This window comes from Protomyctophum parallelum, assembly GCF_964188405.1.
Source record: "Protomyctophum parallelum genome assembly, chromosome: 21".
Lineage (NCBI taxonomy): Eukaryota > Metazoa > Chordata > Actinopteri > Myctophiformes > Myctophidae > Protomyctophum > Protomyctophum parallelum.
The window spans coordinates 24,429,016-24,452,339 of NC_139713.1; the positions used below are offsets into that span (position 1 = coordinate 24,429,016).

Below are 23,324 nucleotides of genomic sequence, written 5' to 3' on the forward strand. Positions count from 1 at the left end.
ATTGGTGGTTCTCAAACCTTTCCGTGCCAAGAAGGACCCCCACATTTGTATGTATTTGGCCATGGATGCCATCCATTCTGCTACGGACCCCCAAAAGATAATGTTTGTTTTTTTCGTTTTTTTCTCATTACATTTTTTATGACAAAGCACAGACAACTGCAGACTAGGGATGTGTAAATGTGTCCAAAATGAAAATCGATTTGTATAATTCAATATTAACGATTAATCGATTAATCGTTTGGGGGGGGGGGGATTTTTTTTAACTTTTTTTTTTTTCTTTTTTCTTTTTTTTTTTTTTTTAATGAACCCTACAAATAAAAGAAATCTTCCCCCCAAGGGGTACCTAAGTCAAAAAAGTTTGGGAGCCCCTGATGTAGTTGATTAACAATAATTGTAACTCTTGAGAGTTAATAAGGGTCCATTTGGTTACTAACTCCATCTTTTAAATGGGACCACTGGTGGTCCCTGGACCACTGTTGATCCAATTGATCACCATAGCAACCCCAGCCTAGGCCTGATTAGGTAAATTCCCAACACCTGCTAAATCCTCCAAACCTGTATATTGATTGGAATCAATCTCCACTCACACTCCTCGCATGCAGCTACACAGACACATCCCAGGCACACTTTGGTAGGCCTATAGCCCTGTCCTGTTTGGATGACAATATTGCCTTTCCAACAGATTTTCATTAAAAAAAAAACGATTATCGATTATTAATTTTCATAATCGATTTCGGGTCCTATCAACGATAATCGATTAATCGGACCCATCCCTACTGCAGACCAAACTAGACAAAGTGCCAATCGGCACAGGTCTCCACCAGGGCAGGTCAGGTTGTGGCCTCATGGTGGCGCTATAACAGGCTGTTGAGGAAGATTTGGGCCGGAGGTTCGTGTTGGAGGGATGCAGGTACAATGTTTTTCCATGTGTGCATACATAAGTTGTATACAGATCGATGCAGTTATAGCTAAAAACAGGAATTGGCCTGTTATAGCGCCACCGTGAGGCTGATTTTGAGGAAAAAATTGTGGCATGTCGTCCTCGGCCTAGTGAAAATGTGCGTGTATAATTTAACGGAAATTGCACACTGTGTTTGTGATTTGTGGCCTTTTTTCGAAATGGACGAATCGTGTGAGCTTTGGAAGCCAATCTTAGCCAATCAGGATGGAAGATGGGAAATGGTGCTGCTCCGTGTTGATCACATGACTATGGAGATAGTGTATACCGATTTGCGTGAAATTTGGATAAAATCTGAAGGAGTAATAATAGAAAATGTGTTTTACATATGTCGGCCTCCTGGTGGCGCTATAAAGAGCAGATGTGAAAAATTCCAGGCAAAGGTTTTTCCTTGGCCTCTAGGGAGTTGGCATACAAAGTTATCCACAGATCCGTGCAGTTAGAGGTAAAACACTTTTCGGCCAGTTATAGCGCCACCTTGAGTCTGAGTTGAAATTGTTCATGTGGCATTTCGTCCTCGGCCTAGTGGGAATGTGGGTGCACAATTTCACGGAAATCACGCGATGTGTTGATGATTTGCAGCATTTTATTTGAAACTGAGCACTCCTGTGAACTTTGGAAGCCAATCTTAACCAATCAGGATGGAGTGTGAGAAATCTGAAAGACCGGTTTCGTTGAATGGCTCTAGAGAGACTGTGTACCAATTTGCGTGATGTTTGGACAAAATCTGTAGGTGTACTGTGCAAAAACTTGTTTTGCACAAAGCGGCCTCCTGGTGGCGCTATAACAGGCCGTTCTGGAAAGTTTGGGGCAGAGGTTCATCGTTGGCATCCAGGGAGTGTGTGTGCAAAATTTGGCATCGACCGGGTTAATTAGCTGCTCACGGACACACGGACGGACGGACGGACACACGGACGGACACACGGACGGACGGAGTGCAAAACATACTCTCCCCACATGCCTTCGGCCTGGTGGAGACAATAATCATGTTAGCTGTTAGCTGTCATATGGTATCTCGTAATTGCGAACGCAGTGAGCCACTTACTATGACAGCAAGGGCTGAATGTCTGTGTGTGTGTCTGTGTGTGTGTCTGTCCCACTGTTACACCACCCGCCCGCCACCAGAGGGCGCAGCTGTAGCACACACACACACAGGGCGCAGCTGTAGCACACACACACACACACACACACACACACACACACACACACACACACGCACACGCGCACACACACACACACACACACACACACGCACACACAACCACACACACACAAGCTGCGTTTGCTTCACGCGTTTGCGCGTCTTACTTGTACATACTGTATGGTTTCATTTGTTCAGCTTAAAATAATACCAACACCACCCACCTCTTCTCCTCCTCCAGCTGGTTGAGTAGCTCCACCTTGTCTCGGTCTGCGGTCTCCACCAGAACACGCAGCTGATCCAGCTTGGCCTCCATATCTATGGCATACTGACACACACACACACACAGACACACAGACACACACACACACACACACACACACACACACACAATATAAAATATTTTCACATTGGCCTATTATAGCGCCACCAGGAGGCCACAACCTGACCTGGCCTGGTGGAGACCTGTGCCCCGAGGGGCACTTTTTCTAGTTTTGGGTCTGCGAGGCTAAATCTCATCAACTGGTGGTCCGTGAAAACCACTGCTTTACTAAATGCATGCGTTCTTCTCACTCACCTGGTCCTGTCCCGTCCTGAGCAGGGCCAGCTCCTGCGTCACCTCCCCCACGTGGCTGTTGGCCTTGGCCACCTCGTGGCGCTCCTGGTCCCTCTCGGCCAGCAGCTGCTCGATGTGCTGCTGCTTCTCCTTCAGCGCCTCCTGCAGTGCCGTGGTGCCCGAGATCTTACGGGCGTAGCGTGCAGACGTCTCCGTCAGCTGGACACACGTGCACACACACACACAACTGTGACCTCCTTCCATAATTTACTCATTCCCTGACAACCGTCTTTGATGCCAACAGCTCCAATGACTGGTCGCGTGTGTCCGTAATCTCCGTATGAATGTTTGCAGTACGAACAGCTGGGTGACCTACTTCAACTTAAGTGCCGCTGTTGAACTATTACAAAGGTGTACGTTGGGTTACAGGTGCATGATGGCCTGGGAAACTGAGTTTTTAGTGTAACACTAATGCCATTTTCTATTTATGTATTTTTGCGTTAGACCCAGAGGTCGAAAATTCTAGTAATTCAACAACTGTGCACATTATGATGTGATTTTTAAAGCCCACAGCAACAAAAACATCAATATACATAACATTTTTAATGCCATGATATTAAAATCGAATCGCAAAGTTCAGAATCGATTTGTATTTATTTATATGTAAATGTATATGGTATCAACTTGGGAGGTAAGTGAATCGTCCCACCCCTAGTTAAAATCAACACTAGACTGTGTCTCACCAGGCCGGCTCGGCTGGGTTTTCCGCCGACAGACGAGGTGACGGAGCTGATGGAGCTCATGGAGGAGGCGCTGGGGCTCCTCCTCAGCGCAGACCTCCGTCGGGAGGAGCTCTTGGTCTTGGTGGGGGTGGTGCACGGGAAGCCGATGCGCGTCACCTTGTGCACCGGAGCGAACAGTCCATACCGAGGTAGACACTGGAAGTACCTGAGGAGGAGGAAACCAACAGGACACTCTGTAGTCCAGGGGTAAGGGTTAGGGTTCCCAAACAGTGGATCGGGACCCATTTTTTAAATGAAAGAACAAACACAAACAAACAAATCTAAGAAATTCCATAAATTAAAAATATATAATTCAAAAGTAGTGAAAATAGCTGATCTACAAGCTCACAATGCAGCGCAAAGCGAAAGCTTGTAGATCTGCTATTTTCACTAGTTTGGGTCCCAAGCAAAAGTCTCATTTCTCTTTTAGGTCTTGAGCTAAAAGGTTTGGGAACCACTGCTCTAGTCTCTGTACTTCAAATCAAACTAACCAGCTGCTAGTTTAGGAGCTTTGTACTTTACACCAGTTCCAGAATTGAGTGGATGCCATTTGTAAAATCCTTCATGTTATTTTAACTCTGAAGAGTGTACAAATGGGACCAAATGGGACTCTAACGGGACTATTTGTTTCCAAATAGGAAACAAATGGTCCAAATGGGACCAAATGTTGGTTATCACCCTGGACATGAATCTCATTGATTGCAGATACAACACTGGGATTTAAGGCTGTTTTCACACTAGTGCGTTTTTTCGTCCGTATGAAGTTTTTGGACCGGGGTCAATTTTATCCGTTTACCGCAGCTGTCTAGTGGGGTGTTGGTTACAAGCTGAAAGCTAGTGATAGCTACTACTTTCGGATCTGCAAAACGCAGCGAAGGAACGCACCAGTGTGCAACCACCTTTACTGTGTATACTTCAGATCGGAGGCAGAGGTTCATGTCTTACCTGGTCCCTGCTACAGCTCCATCGTTCTTGCCAAGGGGTTCATCCAGCTCCACTCCGCACCAGTCTCCCTTAGCGAAGTCTGTCTCACCCAGAAACCGTACCACACCTGCCTTGGTGCCGCCCACCTACACATGCAGAGAGAGAAAGAGAGAGAGAGAAACTATATGTCAAATAAAATCACACCCGTGTGAAGTGAGTGGTGCAACTCTGTGTGGGGGTCCCCGGGGGGTCCCTGGAACATCCAGACTCCCCGAGCCGCCATGCGTCCGAAATGTTTAAGAAATGACAGAGATACCGCGTGGGGGTCCCCAGGTGGGCCCTCTACTGTACTGTACTGTACACCCCAAATCATCATACAGTATATACAGTAAAAATGTGTGTGTGTGTGTGTGTGTGTGTGTTAGGCTGCGCAACAGTGACACAGCCAGCCACCCAGCCAGAGACACACATAGCTGTCTATAGGAGTGGTTGCACCACTCAAAAATTACTGCAGCTCTATGAACCAGAAGCAATGTATAAAGGCTTGATTATACTTGCCGAGTCTGAGTAGGCGCAAGAGTCTGTTTGTGTCTGCACTCTGCAGATGCACACATGCTCGAGAGCCACAGCAACTCAGGATGTACTCAATACAAGGTATAATCTAATGACCTTCTTGCACACAATTGAAGGACTTGTACCGTGGTAAGAAAGAGGCCATTGTGACAAGAGTTCTTCCGTCCTAGTTTTACTCTATTTTGCATAAATTATTTCTGTGCATTCCTGTTTTCCCCTTTACCCCTGTATATACAGAGTTGACCGGGGTCCCCCAGATCCCCTCTGTTTTTTCCCTCTAATTTACATAAAATTGCAGATGTACAAGCTTTTAGAACTGCAATTTTTACCGAATGTTCGCACCCTGAATAGGGAAGCTGGGAGTCAAGTGGTAGCAAACATCACTTCTTGTATAAATTATTTGTCACATTAATATAATGCAGCAGGTAGTGACAGATATCTCAATCCCACCTCAAACTAAGTATCTAGCTACATTTTCTAGTGCATGCAGTCACTGTGTAAAGTATGATCAGTCATACAATCTTGATGCATGCAGATATCCCTGTGGACATGAGCTGCTGACAAACTTTACATCATACACTGATGCAGCAAGTAGTAAGTACAGTTGCGCTTTCAGTGATGTGATGCTCCAAATTCAGCAGCTTCATCCCCACCTGTGATTAATAACAGGTGTAAACAATGACACTTAGCAGATCCTTAACACAACCCTTACCAGAACACGGTCTCCAAGCTTCAACTCGCGTCGGTTCTTCTTGGCCGAGTCCGTCTCGGAAAGGTTGGACACTGACTCACTGGCTGTGAGGGTTCTGGTAAGTGTGCCACTCGTCTTGATGCCAGTACCACCCTGTGCTGAAGCAAGAATACAACCTTAATATACTGTACCTGGCTGCACATATACAGTACTGTTTAGCAGTGGTGAAAACTAACTAACTAATTACACTAGTAAGTACTGTACTTGCGTAACATTTTGAGGTACTTTTACTTTACTGGAGTATTTCCAATTGTCTGTACTTTTACTTCTACTCCACTACATCTCAGAGGCAAATATTGTACTTTACTCCATTACAATAGGGCATAGCAGTGGGCGTGGTTTTCTACTTCCACTGAAAAATCTCCAGTGCAAGATTTAAAAACTATTGATATCAATTATTCTAAGCCTAGAATCAAGCCATCCAGGGTCCTGGTGAATCATGATCATAAAACCTTTGATTCTGATCCTTTGAAACATAATAATATTTAATTATTTATATGATATACCAGTAAGATGCCTGAGGGCGAGAAGCGTCGCATTCACGCATCCGCCTCGTTGATGGCAGACTGCCGGGCGAGCGCTGGCGCTTTGGCATGGGGAGTCAGGACAACATGGAATGAATTCACTGGCCATATAAGGACCATGTCTTGAGTGTACAGGGTTTGATGAGGTCAGATCAACATATGGAATGTCAGAGCAGGTCAGCTCCATACAGTATATGGAAATCTAAGGGTGATACCAGGGACATTGGCCCTCATTTATCAATTGAGTGTAAAATCTGCCCCAAATTCGAGTGTAGGTTTCGTAGTACACCCACGTCGCCACGGCATTTATAAAGTGATCGCAAACAGCTGATCCTTCCTTAATTTCGTTCCGACGTCAATAAATGTGACGGCTGAAATCTATCTTGCACGCCCTATGAAATACTACTGTGTAGGTTTCATGTGATTAACATCAATACATCACTTCTTCCACCCCCTTTAATCTTTATTTTGAGGTTAGCGTGCAATACAAGTTGATAATTTACATTTACCAGTGGAGGCAGGTGCAGCAGGTGTAGACTCAGGAGGAGGTGGTGCTGTGTCTGCTTTGGGCGGACTCGCCTGTTCCCCGTTCGCCTCCTTCTCCGGAAGCTCGCTCCTCGTCAGTTTGGAGGGTCTCGTGAATATGCCCCTCCCGTCCTCGCACTGGAAATAGCGGACCCCGGCCACCGAGCCATCGTTCTTCCCGATGGCCTCGTCCAACACGATGCCCGCCCACTGCCCGGGGGCGAACTGCGTGCCGCCGACGAACTGAACGTACCCGGGCTTGTTGCCGTTGACCCACACCCTCTCTCCCGCTTGGAAGTCCCCCGTTCCGTCCTGGGTGGTGGGAGACGACGACCCCTCTGAGGGCTTGTCAGGAGGGACTGGCTTTGGAGTACCTGAAGAAACATTATGTATAGTATAAATGTAAGTGTATTAAAAAAATAATTATATATATATATATATACTGTATATATATATATATATAATTAAGCTTTAATTATAAGCAAGGTCAATGTCTAAGCTCTATATTCTAATAGCAACCATTGTTATAGACTCGGAGTGTTGTTCAGTAACAGGGGTCTCTCAGTCTCTCCTGAATTAATACAATTGCTATCCTGATTCGTGACATGAACATTTATTTTTTGTTTACTAAAAGAGCTCGACATAAGAGGAGACACATGATATACTGAACAAACATGATTACCATCTGAATATAGAGCTATTTACCACATATTTTTAACAAGCGAATATCACTTCTACCTCCTTTAATAATGTATTATTTAAATTAAGTGTCGAGTAACACCAGGATACAATGTTGGCCCTTTTCCTCGTCGTACGCTTTATGTTCTACCCAGCAGGGTTCAAACTCTGATCCCCCACATGGGAGACCTGACATCTGTCACTCACCTAAGCGGCAATCCCTGCTTGCACAGTGCAGATATTGTGCTTTAGACTTCAGAATATTATTTCTTCTAGGTATCTTACCTGACAACAGGGTCTAAATGTCTCAACAGAAGAGTAGGGAGACCGGTATCAACCATTGCAGAGGTGCTAGTTATATTGTATTAACATACTCTTACCATACAGATTAACATACTATTGTATTGATTTTATTGATCCAGATTGCACCTTTTTTTTTTTTTGCGGCTTACGCCTTTTATTGTTTTTTTTAAGGGACAGACAGTAGGCTGACAAGAAACGGGAGAGAGATGGGGGAAGACATGCAGTAAAGGCCGTGTCGGGCTCGGGAGTCGAACCCGCGGCACACTGCGACTGGATTACCAGTCGGGTGCCCAGACGGTTACGCTACCGCCTGGGCAAGATTGCACCTTTAAAAGTTGCATAACGTTCCACTGTTTTCATGTGCCTATTCATGAAAAAAGCTACATCTACAAGCTACAGCGACCCATAGGATTCATTTGGTTAAATTTGCACCCTATCAGAGTTCAATTAAAACTCAGTACATGTGTATTATTATATTGTTACATAAGCAAGACCATACAAATAAAGATGCTGTTATTTATTGTAATAAGTTGTGCTGCTTACCAGAGGAGGGGGATGTTCTTGCGGGCGCCACAGCAGGGCGTCCTATCTCGTCCTTACCAGACGAGGGGGATGTTCTTGCGGGCGCCACAGCAGGGCGTCCTATCTTGCTGGGGGGTTTGAGTCCACTGGGCTTGGCTGTAACACTCATGGTTGGTCCTCCTGTGCAGGCGGGGTGGTGGGGCACTCCGGGGGGTACAACCTCCTCAATGTGGGGGACCTAAAGTCTTCCCCACTTCCAGACAGTGCCCCAGCTTGATGGAAGGTAGCTAAGGGATTACAGTATTAGTTTACAGTATTACTTTATTCTGTACACACAACAGCTGTGAAAACTCCAAATGACAGTGGATCGACAGAGAGAAAAGGAAAATGAATTATTCATTCATACAATATGAATCGATGATAACAAGTTTGAACTTGTTTCGTTTAGTTAATGTCAACCCAGCTGTACAGACTATAGACTAAACAATACAAACGCAATGGAAAATGTATTTGCATGTGTGCACTCTTTTTTAGATTAGTGTCATTTTCCTAAATTCCTATGCCAGGTAAGTAGCCTCATGGTCAGGAGCCCGTATCCTGTTTCCTGTTTTCGTTGGGTGAGGCAGCTCGATGTACAAGACAAGTACACCCCCTGGACATGATGCAATGGTACACATAGGAACTTAACCCCAAGTTCCCAACCCTTGACCCAGTTGTGGCTGGAACTGGAAGAGTGGGTAGATTTACCAAAGCTCTAAATATGAGGATGGATTCCTCTACCCTAAATCCACAACATTGTCTGTCAGTGAACCTATACTTTGTCCTATTCATACTTAATACCACCACAATATATATTATTCATTTATTTCATATTCATCATATTTCATTATCCTGTACTTCTGAACTGGCTAAAAAGCGAGAAAAGCACATGGTTTCCAAACACTGGGTTCGGGACCCATTTGTGGTTCACATTTTTATGGTTCCCTTTATTTTTGGTTTCCTACAATGTTTTTATTATTTCAAAAACATTTCCAAAACACATTTCATGAAGAAATTCTATAAATTAGAAAACAAATGTTTAATTAGTAGTAAAAAAAGAAATAGCCAATCCACAAGCTCACAAAGCACAACACGCTACGAAGCGACGCGTTGTGAGCTTCTAGATCTGCTATTTTAACTAGTTTGGGTCCCGGGGTCGGGGGCCATCAATTCTCTCTTTTAGGTCACGGGAACTACAGAGCACTGATCTCAAGCCTGCTAATTATGATTTCACTGGATGTACTGTACATTTACATGTGTTTCAATACTGTGCTTAAAGACATAGCTGCAGGATACAGTATGTCGGTCTACATATTGCATGACGCTCTGTTAGATAGATAGCTAAGCCTCCACACACAGTAAAATCCTGTGTTAATCTCACTCCGAGAGTCCATTTGGTTTACATTTTGTACACTCTCGCAGTGAGATTAGAATCAGAATCAACTTTATTGTCACACCACATGATTACAGGTGTGAAAGGGTGAGTGAAATGATTTATGGTGCAAGCTCTCAACATAAGTTAGAATGTGGAAGAAAGAATACGTATAGAGAGGAAAGGAACACAGACCAGGTCAAATAACACACACACACACGCACAGTCAAATCAAATATCGTAGCTGTCGGGTGGAAACAGCTACTTTAAAATTGTGAAAATAGCCGATTGATTTACAACATACGATGAAGTAGGGCAGTGGTTTTCAACTATTTACATATCAAGGTCCATTATTATTCGGCATTTGAGCCACGGGCGACCATTTCATGAGATTTTGCCTCTCAGACCCAAAACTAAAGACACAATGCTATGCTGTATTGATGTGTGGTGTCATGTCATTGGAGAGATAGCAGGTAAACGTTGATCAAAAAACAATTATTCTACGTGCTCCAATTGTGTAGACTTGTAATGAATGTAAATGAAGTAATGCAGAGGTTTAACAATAATTCAACTCTTGAGTGTAAAAAGAATGTTACGCTCTCAAGAGATCCATAAGCATCCATTTGGTTACCAACTCTCCATCACTTAGCTGGGGACCACCTGGAACCCCCTCAAGGACCACTGGTTGAAAACCACTGAAGTAATAAGGCATTATAATTATTTACAAAAGAACAATCACATCTGAAATATAGAGATACAAGGTTTCTACCCGACAGCAACGATACACAAATACCAATACACATAAGGAAATAAATGCCATGGATAGGTGGCACTATACAGAACAGAAGGAAGAAATACTTGTCTGCAGGTGGAAAACAAACTATATCCAGCACATAGAAATTGCAGCACACAATTATATTTATTATTTTCACAGATCAACACTTATAGGTTCGTTTTACCCGTGATTTGAATGTAAGATGTTTTGTCAGCTGTGAGTGCTCACCTCCCCTCTCCTCTCCACCCAGCCAGACCAAAACAAACACCCTGAGCTCGAGCTGTCACAACATGCACCACCACATAACACATCACCGACTGGGAAATAAAGCTGTGTTTGTGCTGTTATTTTTTACTTAAATGTGGCTGATATAACAGATGAGATTGCCCTTTCTCAGCAGACTGGGCGTTTAGCTATTGACTGCAAAAACAAACCTCTAAATGAGTGTATCACACATAATTAAGGGATGTTACTGCCATATCTGAATTTGATGTTGAATTGATTTCTAGCTGTCCAAAAAGTCTACAAATGTTTGGTCCAAGACAAGTACCTGTTTATATCAATACAGACAGACCGCTAGCTAGAGATTAGCAGAGATAGCATATAGCTGATGTTAAAGAATGTAGAGTTACATGACGAACCACAGGACAAGGTGAACTAAACCCATTAGTCTCTTACTTGGTTTAGGGAAGATGTCTGATTCTTCGGTTGGTTATCGACGCGGTGGATGATGTGACGGCGGTCGCGGTGAGCTTTGCATCTTTTACCAGACAGACAGAAGTAGAACAGATGACAACACTGTATAGCCTCCTCCAGCCCTCGCGCTGCCCAGCCCTGGCTGCTAGACTGTCTGACATGACAGAACCATGACGTCATGCTGACCGTGACGTAGGTGGTATTTACTACGTCGTTTCTGTGTCGTTTCGGGAGAGACGCTCTCCCTGTCATACTTCTATGGCTCTGGCTCTCCCCACACGCGCAAAATTATATTGACAAATTAAATTGGTCATGTTTTCTTTCAATTCAAACACACAAGCAGATGGAAATTGACCATGACCAATAACATCAATCGAATTTGTAGTACTGTGGGTAATGCTACAAAAACGGAACCAAATGGACACATATACAAGGGCTCTGGAGAGTTACAGGCCTGTATAACAGTGTTTGGGAACCAGTGCTTTATAGCCAGTTAGGCTACAGGTCAACCGTTTTTAAGTGTTAAAAGAGCTGATTTACTCTAAACCTATTGATGATCATCATAGCAACATCAGCAGTGAAACACAGCAGAGGTAACATGTAAAAGTCAAGATCCAAACCAACATAAAGAACAAATAAAGATACAAATAAAATACTGAAATGCTGATCCTATAGATAGGCCTATACCGTATGCACTGGATCAGATATCCAAGTGCATACGGTATAGGCCTATGAGTGAAATGTACAATCTATCAATAAATATTAACAATTTACAATTTAGGCATTTAGCAGACGCTCTTAATCCAGAGCGATTTACGTTAAGCAAGATCAAAAAATCACATAAAAGCATTTATCATGAAACATGCGTAAGCTAAGAAAGTAACAGTGGAATATCCATATAATGAAACTATACATATATACTACTATGCTATACATATGTACTATGACGTGATATGACTACATTACTTATCCCCATTACGCCAGCTGGCGCATAGGGCAGCAACAAAGTTCCTCCACTTGCATCTGTCTTTGGCCATCTTCTCTATGGTCCCCCCATTGTATGCTATGACTACATACAATGCTATTAACACATGAATATATGAATGTACATCCATGGCATCGCTATACATTAGTCAATATATGAATATATATTATATTAGCCTATATCAATGAGTGAGTGTACAGATTGATATATGCAGACGTCTACAAACATTTAGAATACATGTACATTTTTATCAACAATGAATATAAAAACAGGTAGCCTATTTTACCTTCTAAAGACAGAACTATCTTATCTTACTGGGATGTAAGTCGGGACTTGATCGCCCGGCTGGGTCACCTGAATGAGGGGTATGATGTTGCGAGACCCGAAACCCCGATGACCTTGGGATACATCACTGAGGACCAGGTGCATCCATGCAATGTTTTTTCGTTCTTAATTGTTCCATTTAGTGACTCTATAGGAATAGACTATGTAACAAGTTGACAACCGGGTAGTCTGGATTGGTGCCCAGACGGTGTCTTCCGTGAGGAGGAGGCCCAACAGCCCAAACAGGCCTTTAGGAGGGCCATTCACGCCGCAAGCAGAGCCTGCAGCACCACCGTCGGCCCCTGGAGCCTGCGGAACCATTGTGGCTCAATAATCCACCACTCCTGAATGAAGTGTCTGGTACTGGGAGTCTGGTGCAACACACAGGTCCTGGCTGCACCTGGTGAGACGTAGGATCGGCCCGGACAGGAGTCAACCCAGAGCCTCGTGCCAGACCTCCCAGTCCCGGCAGAGTAGTTCAGGAGCGGCGGACTGTGTAGCCCTGTCTTTCCCTTATGGGACTGATCGTGGGTACAGTAGCTACTGGGACGTAAATCAGGACTACCCAACCACCCCGGCTGTGTCACCTGAGTGCGGGATATGATGTTGCAAGAGCCGAAACCCTGATGACCGTGGGATACATCATTGAGGATACATCCATGCAATGTTTTTTCATTCTTCAAAAATTCAGATGTTCAGTGCCTTCATTATAGAATATTGTTACTGTCGAGTCAGTGGAAACATCACATTCAAGCCATTTTCAGGATTCAAATAAAATAAAAATAGATCTGCAAGCTTAAAACGAGTTGCAAGGCCAAGGAGACGTTTTGAGGGGGTGCATACTTAGTTTAGACTAGTCATTGGTTAAGGTTAAGTTTAGGTGTGCTGCCCCATGGGAGGTTAGGTTTAGGGTGAGGGTTTGAGATGGGTTGTAGTTGTAGGACTAATGACTGGTCTAACCAATGACTAGTCTAAACCAAAAACTGTCTAAACTAAGTACTGCACCCGTTTTGAGCCAGATGATCTATTTGTGTGTGACACTGTAGTATGATTAATTTAAGGGAAGGGGGCATGAAGAGTTAAATAGGGAAATAAGCAGTTTCTGTTTGACAGCAACAATATTGTGTTTGGGAATACACAGGTATAGAGTGGGATGGAGGAGTCACTGAAAAAACTATTAACTTGCTGGGTCAAAAAAGTGACTCAGATGAGATGAAATAATACTTAGTGCTGAAAAAACAAATCTGTAGCAACTGCTCAGAAAATCCCTCTAGATTCAGTGAAAAATAAATGTGTGCATAAAAGAAAAAAGACTAGGAAAAAGGGATTTGCATTAACTGGTGAAGGAGAATTAAATTTATTAGGCTACAGTCAACTTTATTGAACAGCGTTTGAGAGGAATTCACATCACCACACCTTTGGCAAATGAGAGAGAAAGCAGCCACCAATAACTAAAATGCCAAGTACGTGGCCACATCCACAGTTTTATATACAGTAAATAAAATAGATATAAAACAACTTTTAACATTGATGTGTGTGCATTTGGCCAAGTTGTTGCTGTTACATGTCAAATCATTTTTTTCAGTAAAAGTGCATAGTTGTCTTCACTTCTTGACTTCTCCCAAATCATCAATGCTTTCATCATCCACCTAAGAGAAAGACATATCAGTATATTGTGTTATGTTCCTGTGTATATAATTTTAAACCTTTGTTGAAATTGTATACACAAAAGTGTGATAAAATAAGGTTTTACAGTAAATACCTACATTTTCCATTATTTAATTCAGTTTAGCCACAGTATGTGCCTATATAAATTTACTTTGTCATAACAAATAGCGAATGTGAAACCTACTTGCACACTAGCGGCAAGTGCCTTTGATATCACGCCGTGGTACCAAATTGTTTTTGATGTGCACACGCAGGTACTGAATGGTGCACGCGCATGCACGCTAGAACGTGTCCCCCTAGATTTATAAAAGGCACCTCTAGATAGCAGAGAAGACGCACCTAAGCAACACAGCTAGCAGTATGGCTCCATTAGTCTACTAACTGCTTCTGTGGTGTTCTGCACGCAACAAGAATGTCTCCTCCATCAAAGAAGAGATTTGTACAAAGCAAACTTTTTAGTTTCACTACTGCAGCACAGTAAAGCAGTTTATCTGATTATTGCAAGTCTACTTTTGTGTTTTTGTGTAAAACTCTCATTACACTATAACAATGTAGGCTTAGGCTATCGGCTGTTCGTAGTAGATACTATATATAAATGGCTGGTATACAATTGCTTGAATATCTGCAATATACAGGTATATTGTTTTTGCCGCTTGGCTCTCTGTTTGCACAAGCTGAATGCAAATTGCCGCTAATGTGCATTCAATGTGGAAGGCCAGATAGTTACTCATTGGATACTTGTTGTTCCATAATGCCCTACATGCAGACAATAAAGCTAGTCGATACAATAGAACAGTGGTTCTCAAACTTTTCAGGCGGTCGACCTCCCAAATAATTATATTTGAACTGGGGACCCCACGACCCTGACAAGCACTTGGAATGGTAGAAAAATCTGAAAATAGCTGATCTACAAGCTCACAACACCTCGCAACATATTTCTTATATCTTATAATATCCATATAATATCTTTCTTAAGTTTGACCAGTTTTTATAGTATAGCAATAGTTTGTTGGTTACTTTTGAGGCAGCAATGGTCTTTCTTTATCTGGGGACCCTCCAAAAATCAGGACCTCCTGGGGGTCCCAACCCACAGGTTGAGAACCACTGCAATAGAAGAGTTTTTTACCTTACTTTGAACATTATTTCACAAATAACATACCTCCGGCCACTTCTCTTGAATGACATCAATAATGTCATCTGTAAAGTCTCCCTGAATAATGATTTCATCCTCCGCTGTGACTGAGGCACCACATGAGAACTTCTGGGCAAAGAATCTCTGCGCCTCTTTAAGGTCAATATCTGATGTGCAAAAAGAAAAACATTACAATAATAATAATATTGACTTTACTCAGTGGCTGTCTACCACCTGCATCAAATGTTATCAAGCGATAATCACCAGTATGTCCTTATCAAGACCATTGAATGCAGCCAGTAGGCAGTTCCACATACTTCCTACCGCGAGTGAATAGGCAACTAGGAAATGTGGAAGTGAAATTACTGCTGCTGAAGCTAAAACGTCGTGAAACTTACATGGCCGGTTAAGACTGAGGTTAGATTTAGCCGTTAAGATAGTAATAGTCAGACAACGTGGCCTACGCCACACCGGACAATGTCGTCATCGTCATGATAACGGCTGATGACGGACATAAAATACAGAGAGAACATCCAAAGCCACTAAAGTTCACACTTACCAAATGTATTCAAACCACAGACCCGTGTGACATATTTCTTCTTGGCTCTTGGGATTTTCGCTATTGAAACTTTTTGAGGCACGGTCTTCTTTTTCTGTTTAATCTGGCCTCTGCCTCCTGAAGGACAGAGAACACCGACTGTTAGGCTACTAAATATTACTACGTTAATTATTATAATAGTGACAAAAGGCAGCTTCATACCAAACTCATTTTATTATTCCTTTGAGAATACATTTAGGACAAATATTAACCATAATAAGCACAATTTTACGACTGTAGGTATGTTTCCATTAAGACGAAGTCGAAAAAAGAAAAGCACATTGTCCTCCGCTTCCATCCACTGATAAAATGCACTTCTTGGGAGATTTAAAATAAGTTCATGAAGTTTGGCGTTCTGTTAAGGTGGTAAAACACTACTTGATCTGATAGCATCACACGCTACAGGATTCTACCCAGATTATTGGGATCGCCTGAACACAGCAATATTAAATAATAGCCTATAATAAAGTGTGTTTTTTCCAACAGCCAGCCATTCAGGATTCTTTAGCCTTATTGCACAAAACCAGGGCTTTATGGAAACATGCCTTGTGTCACACAAATTTTAGCAATTTTTCATAGATGGCTGGGGCAATTGTACAAGTGGCTACATATGTATCTTTTTACTAAATTGAATAGAGATTTCTTTATTATTATTTACTATAGTCCTACTACATCTGGCAACAAAAGAATCCGGGATCTACTGAATGTGAAGGGGGAGGTAGTAGGGGCGTGCCATACTGTGTGTTGTAGACTCAATATGTCAGTTAGTCACCTCCCCCTTCAGATTCAGTAGATCCCATGATCTTTTGTGGTCTAGTAGAACTATAGTAAATAAGAAAAGTCATTATTTGTAAAACAATACAAATTTAGCCACTTGTTCGAATGCCCTCGCCACCCTGTCAAAAATAGCTAAAATCGCTAAAACGAGAGAAAGCAGCAAATGAAAACATATTAACACTAATCTTTTACTTTATTAACAGCCTAAAACATGAACCTTGGTTGAAAAAAAAAACTAAGTTGTCCTTTAAGTGGTTAAGTGCTTAAGGGGTACATTTTAACACATAACATTGATACATTGTTTTAAAACCTAAACAAATCTGAAAACAGATTTAGGGCAACAGACCTCTTTTCTGTTTCTTCTTCTCTTCCTCTTCGCCAGCAGGGGGAACCTCTCCACTAGCAGTTTCCTGCTTGGGTGCGTTTCCTTCAGGGCCAGTAGGACAGAATACAACATGCAACGAGGGGTCACTACAGCGCCATCTACTGCATTATTGCTGCAGCCACACAAAAACTAGAGAAAACTACTAGACCACCCTCTAGTACCCAATGGCTGAGAGAAGTAATGTCATTTTTTTTAAATTGGAGAAAATCAGATATTCTACCAGAGGTAATCTCTCTACGTTCCAAAAGAAATGGGATCCTTTATTGTTATTCTTTAATCACCAACTAATCCCTACTCATTGAGTGATTGCCCCCCCCCCTCTTCTCTCTCCCCCCTCTACCCTTCCATCTATACAGTACATTCCCCTCTTTCTTCTCTTTGCGTTCTTATTTTTTTATGTTTTTATTTATTTATTTCAAAAAATATATATTTGTATGTTCTTTCTGCACTTTGTATTTTATTACTTTCTGATGCCTATGTTTGTTTGTTTATTTATGGATTTAAAAAATTGAAAATGTAAGGGAGTGGCAAGGCAATTTAATCGGAATTGTTATAAAAGGCTGTCATTTCATGTATTCTAAATAGCAATATTGTATATATATATGAGGTATATATATACTGATGCCTAACTTCTAATAAAAATATCAATACAAAAAAGTTTTCTTTAGAAAATATTGTGGGGGGGGGGGGGGGGGGGGGAATGAAGGAGCATGAAAGTCTGATGTTGTACTTTGTACAGTATTCCTGTTTAGGTTACAAACTACAGAAGTACTGACACCCCTAAATCACCAGTTAGACCTGCATTGCTTACAACACAGAGGCCCCTTTTCCACCAAAATAACTTTGGTTCTAGAACTATTCCGTTCTAGATTTTTGGAAACTTAATGCTTTGGTTCCAGTTCCGAACCAACTTTAGAACCCATTTAGGCCTGAGGCTGATTCTAAAAAGGCATTCTAAAGCCTGACCTAAGTTTTCTGAAAAACTTCAAATATTTATATAGCAGTATCAAAGTTTTTCAATTTTTGAATACTGTACACTTGTACAGAACCCCAAAATGGGGTTAATTTTCAGTGGAAATACTCTGAACTGGTTCAATATTAGGTGGGGAAAAAGAACCGAACAGGTTCAGCCAAGGTGGAAAAGGGGCCCGTGTGCTATAAAACTACCATGTTTTACCCATCTGTAGCTTTTAACATGAAGCATAAAACAAACTAGAAAACCGGACTAGGTTTCCATGGCTCTTTTAATATGTGGATAGAATATCGAACAGAGCTCAACTCACCTACACTCATCCTAGCGAATACATCTGGGAAGTTCTTCTCAAGCCACTGCCTACATTTGGCAGGTTCGGGCATGTACTCACAGTACTGGAGACAGAGCAGAAAAGGTAAACGTTACATACAGCCAGGTAGTCCCTCTCGTCACCAGATTATTGGAGATGTCCACCTACCGATACATCTGGTGGCATCCCTAAAAAATGCAAATCACTGGCATCCCTTAAAACAGGCCTGAAAATCCGCCTTTCAGCAGACCAAAGGGAGAGGAACTGATCACTCCTCCCTTAGTCAAGTGATTAAATTCAACATAGGGGATAGAAATGTGTATAAACAACTTGGAAATAAAATACATTAAAAAAAAACCCATTATCATCTCATTCCAGCCAATCACAATTTGTGTCCTCACTTTTGTCTTCGCACAATGTAAATTATTGTGTTTACACAAACACTCAAAACTGGCATTTCATTGTCAAGGCATTGAATGTTTGAGTTTGCATAAACACTCAAAACTGGCCATTCATTGTCAATGGCATTGAATATTTGTGTTTACACAACCACTGCAAAAGAGTAATAATTTAACCCATTAAAATCGGTTACAAGTTGGAAACGTACCTCCGTAGGCAAGGAGCACACTAGAAAAGGGGCAGAAAATATCATGATTAAACACATGACAGTAAACAGATCCAGTGAAAATGTTCATAAGTAGGCAGAAACTAGGGGTGGGTTCAATTAATCTCATCGTATTCCTGCACGATAATCATATCGTAGTCGTACCATATCAATACGGCAGGAAATGCTGTGTGACACAGCTTTAACATCAGCATCAGTTGCTGCCCGACAGTTACGATATACATGATTATAATGTTTTTGCATTTATCCATCAAAACATGTATTTGTCCTTGCTTTTTGTTTAAATGTTAAACAAAGTTTTTTTTTTTCAAATTGATTTGGAAAGTGACAATATATTTGTCAAACCATCAGCAATCGGTGGTCTAGGACTCTGCAAAGGTAAATTTAGAAGGACACACGGTCATTATTCTAAATCAACACGTATCGTGATACATATTGTATCATGATACGTATTGATCATAAGGTTGTTGAAACGTGCAATAAATAATTTGGCCAGAGGCTGTATTGTGTGAAAGCATTATTATCATTACCTCCACAGTACAGAACTTTCAATGGATACTTGGAATCATCTCGATGGGGTTGGTGGTGATGGTGGTCTGCTTTGTTTTCTGGATTACTCGACTCCATCTCAGTAGCAGCCATAAGAACTGTCACACACACACACACACACACACACACAAACCTTTATTTAGATCTGCACAAAAGGCTCTGCACATTAGATCCAAACACTGATCAGAAGGCTATTACGGTAGTCAACTGCTGCACATGCTCAGAGGAAAAAAAGATAGCTCATTGATGACAAAACTGCTACTTCACACTAGACAGATTTAGTTTGTTTGTTTTTTGAACAAACTTTTCCAGCTTTTCCAGCAAGCCCATAATCTCTATATCCCATAATAGCCGAGACAGAACAGTATTTAGCCAACCTTTTTTTGCATTTGCAATCCTGCCAATTGCAGGCCCCTGAGCACAAGTTTGTGAACATGGCCCAGACTCCCAAATACAAGGACAATGAGTTGACAATTATATCCCAAGGCCAATAGGCCATATTACGTTCCACCAATTTCATAAGTTTGGATGTAAAACAAGGGTCCATATACAAATCAAATGGGCAGCCTATTTCAAAGATGGTAACAGTTTTTCTAATTTAATTAACTAGAGAGGTGCCCGCGGGGCCTCTAAGGCGATGCTCGTTGGGCACTGGCCTACTAGGAATGATGCAAGTTGGAAATCCATGCCCCACTTAGATATTATGTCTGTGTTCCTTTTAACGTCAGAATGATGTCAGATTTCTGTATGTGTCTGTCTCTGTGTCCCTTTATTCCTATATATGGAGTTCTGTGTCAGCCATGCCCAAATATGGAGTGTTGGGATGACAGGACAGGCCAGCTTGTGGAGTTCTGTGTCAGGCATGCCCAAATATGGAGTGTTGTGAGGTCAGAACAGACCAGCTCCATATATGGACGCTGGGCAGGTGTGACATTTGTGTCATTGTGATCAACCAGTCTAGTTTGCTCAGATACAATTTCCATATATTTCACATCTTATTCAGCAGTTATGGCAGCATGATGGCATTTATTTATCTTGATTGCCCCAAACCAAAGGCCTATGCACAATCATGACGTTGCCTGCTTCCATTTATTCCTTGACAATGACATTTTAGACATCACCTCCTTTCTTAGTCATTGTTACTCTTGACTCATATCGACTGTACAAAATGACCCCTTCGGGCTTGTACACTCAGTAGTTAAAAGGAACACCTGGGATTTTACTGTGAAACCACAAAGCCATGTGAAAATATGCCATATGCTACTACTGCAGGGAACACTGTTTTAGGCTTCATATTATAGCACCATACAGCTAACACATGCGGTCATAGCTGCCTTAATTCAAGGGATTGCCACGCAGAGTCATTGTATTTATATTAACACCATCCGTACTGTGTTGACGCCTTGGTCAGAGTGTGATTTCATGGCTTCATTCATTCATAATTCATTCATTAGTTAAGCTGACAGTTAAACGTTACGTTAGCAACACACACACAGCATTATCCTAGCTAGCTAGCACACAACATAATCATTTGTATTCATCAAAAAGAAACATAACAATTGCCCAGATACCCACCTCTCGAAAAGCACTGTGTTTATAAGGAAGACGCGTGCCTCTCACCACACGAATAGAACTTTCCCGTTCGGGTAAGCGTTGTTATTAATTAAATGAAGAGTACTTGTGATAGTTGGAGAATGAGCACGCCTCTCTGACTACAAGACAAGTCACACTACTTCTTCTCTCTCCCCTCTTGACGGAGATTGATTGAGGTGAATTACTGCCACCTACCGCTTTGCTGTGGCAGTAGTATTAACTCCACTGTTTCTCAAACAGTGGGTCGGTACCCATTTGTGGGTCGTGGACACATTTTTATGGCCCCATTTATTGTTGTTAACCTTATTCAAATCGATAACATAAAAGCTATATGATCACAGAATACAAAATGCATGTTATTCATTGTTATTTCTTATTTATTGTAGCCCACTATTTGGGAAGAACATTTTTTATAGCATAATAAAGATATAATAAAAACGATCAACAATTTCGGAGAGAGCGTATATTGACAATATTGGAGTTTTTTATTTTTTATATATATATTTTATATATTGTTTTTATTATTTTGTCTTTGCTTTGTCTTGATTTGGAGTTTGTGTTTTGTGTGTTTTAGTTTTTTGTATTTGTTTCTCAATTTACATCTATATTTGTAAAAAACAAAAAGAAAAAATCTGAGAGCTGCTGCCGGAAACGTTCAAAATCTTCACCTCCCAACTCCTCCAGGCTGCACAGGAGGAGGTCTGTGGTAGAGATGCACAGGATGACATGTCATGTTTGACAGTATATTTCATCATGTTGACTCAACTTCTTCAGGATCTCCACTACAACTTTCACAGCTGTGTCATCAGTGTGAAAAGCCACCATCACATCCGCCGTTTCATACCGGCTCTTGTTCTCCAGGTGGCTCTTTGGAATTGCTTCAAACTCGGACATCACATTCCTAGAGAGATGCCACTGGAAACGTTCAAATTCTTCATTTAAAAAAAAATCCAGGGTTTTCAGGATGTCTCTCCCTTTTTCCTGATGAAGGTACGGCCCTGTCCCATGCCTCTCCCTGGCAGTGTGCAGGAGTTCTGTGGTAGATTCCATCTGCTTGGTTCAGCGAAATGAAAGAAAATCATGGAATGGGTTACTTGGTAGAATGGACGTGTTATTTTATTGGTTAAACATACTCAGTGAAAATGCACAGTTAAGAGAAACACATACAGTATATGTTGAATCTCTAAGCTGTTAGTAAAACATCAACCTGTTAACTTATTTCAACCCGGTGTCCCTATTTTGGGCATGTCATTATGTGTGAAAACTTACTTTCAAAAGTACATTTTCTGAAAATAGAATATCTACAAGCTCAAAAGATGTCACAATGTGTTGTGAGCTTGTAGATCGACATCATATAAACAAAGGTAGGGTCACACACAATGGCAAGAGTGAGTTTTCACTCTTTTTATTTTCTCGTTTTTTTACATATAAATGACAAACGTTTCGGATATCCAGCTTTCATCAGTGTGTCACACTGATAAAAAGAGTTAAAACTCACTCTTGCAATTGTGTGTGAGACCTTTGTTTATATGATGTGATGTCGATCTAAGAGGATAGCGCCAGTGCACAGACATCTTGAGTGGTAGGTGCTCAAGTGAATAAAGCCCACCGCCGGCTGCCTTTGTGAGATTTATAGATTTTGGGGCATAAATAATATATTAGCAGCTTTTAATCCAGAATTGGTCGATGTCACCATGATGGGCCACATATACTGTACAGTGTACACTGTACAAAAAATAATAATGAACAAACAGTACAAAAAACTAACTTTCAAAAGGCACATTGCTGTCCAGAGGGCAAAAGGGCAGATGCTCTAGCACTATACCTTGTGTATCTGTGCATGCCCCTGGAGCGCACCGAAGTCAGAGCGTACATCATCAGTACATTGTCGTACACTAATCCACTACGAGTCACTAAGCTATTAACCAACTTCGCATCACAAAGCTTTCCACAGTGGGAAACATTTGTAACGGGTTTGCTTCTTCATGTTTCACTTCCTTAATTACTTGCCCGCCCCTCCAGCATGCATCACATTCACCCCTGTGCACTTGCACTGAACAATCATTGACAGACAGTTATGGCAATATCGCCGTAATTATGTGATCATGGCCATAAGGATTATGTGGTTGTTGTTACCAGTCTAAGTGCCCTTATTATACTGTATTTATGTATGTACTACTATTTTGTTTTTTGTTTTTTTAAGTAATTGTATTGTCTGATGTCTTATGTATTGTTCTGTTGTTTGTTTGTAAAAAGAAAGAAAGAAAGAAAATGCAATAATTATAT

At 41.6% G+C, this 23,324-nt stretch overlaps 2 protein-coding genes across 5 annotated transcripts in view; both read right to left on the minus strand.

The window, feature by feature from the left end:
* The window catches only part of clip1b (CAP-GLY domain containing linker protein 1b), a 40,142-nt gene extending 28,908 nt beyond the window's left edge, over window positions 1-11,234 (minus strand). For 2 of the 3 annotated variants that reach the window (XM_083793542.1, XM_083793540.1), the window contains exons 1-8: window positions 11,102-11,234; window positions 8,259-8,524; window positions 6,713-7,108; window positions 5,647-5,783; window positions 4,383-4,507; window positions 3,399-3,603; window positions 2,677-2,874; window positions 2,324-2,427 (exon numbers count right to left, since the gene is read on the minus strand). In XM_083793542.1, the coding sequence (XP_083649668.1) occupies window positions 2,324-2,427; window positions 2,677-2,874; window positions 3,399-3,603; window positions 4,383-4,507; window positions 5,647-5,783; window positions 6,713-7,108; window positions 8,259-8,406 (1,313 nt within the window). In that variant the 5' untranslated portion in view covers window positions 8,407-8,524; window positions 11,102-11,234. The remainder of the gene's footprint in view (window positions 1-2,323; window positions 2,428-2,676; window positions 2,875-3,398; window positions 3,604-4,382; window positions 4,508-5,646; window positions 5,784-6,712; window positions 7,109-8,258; window positions 8,525-11,101) is intronic. The other variant, XM_083793541.1, reaches the window with a different exon arrangement.
* Window positions 11,235-13,755: 2,521 nt separating this feature from the next.
* Window positions 13,756-21,177, minus strand: denr (density-regulated protein). 2 transcript variants are annotated; one of them, XM_083794165.1, is made up of 8 exons: window positions 21,021-21,177; window positions 19,427-19,543; window positions 18,879-18,898; window positions 18,272-18,356; window positions 16,950-17,030; window positions 15,788-15,904; window positions 15,256-15,395; window positions 13,756-14,077 (listed from the first exon to the last, which is right to left on the minus strand). In XM_083794165.1, exons 2-8 carry the CDS (start codon window positions 19,536-19,538, stop codon window positions 14,033-14,035), a joined length of 600 nt encoding a protein of 199 aa, XP_083650291.1. In that variant the 5' UTR covers window positions 19,539-19,543; window positions 21,021-21,177; the 3' UTR covers window positions 13,756-14,032. The 2 variants fall into 2 exon arrangements, with proteins under 2 accessions (XP_083650291.1, XP_083650290.1); XM_083794164.1 differs by having other exon boundaries at window positions 16,950-17,038; window positions 18,271-18,356.
* Between the last annotated feature and the right edge of the window lie 2,147 nt (window positions 21,178-23,324).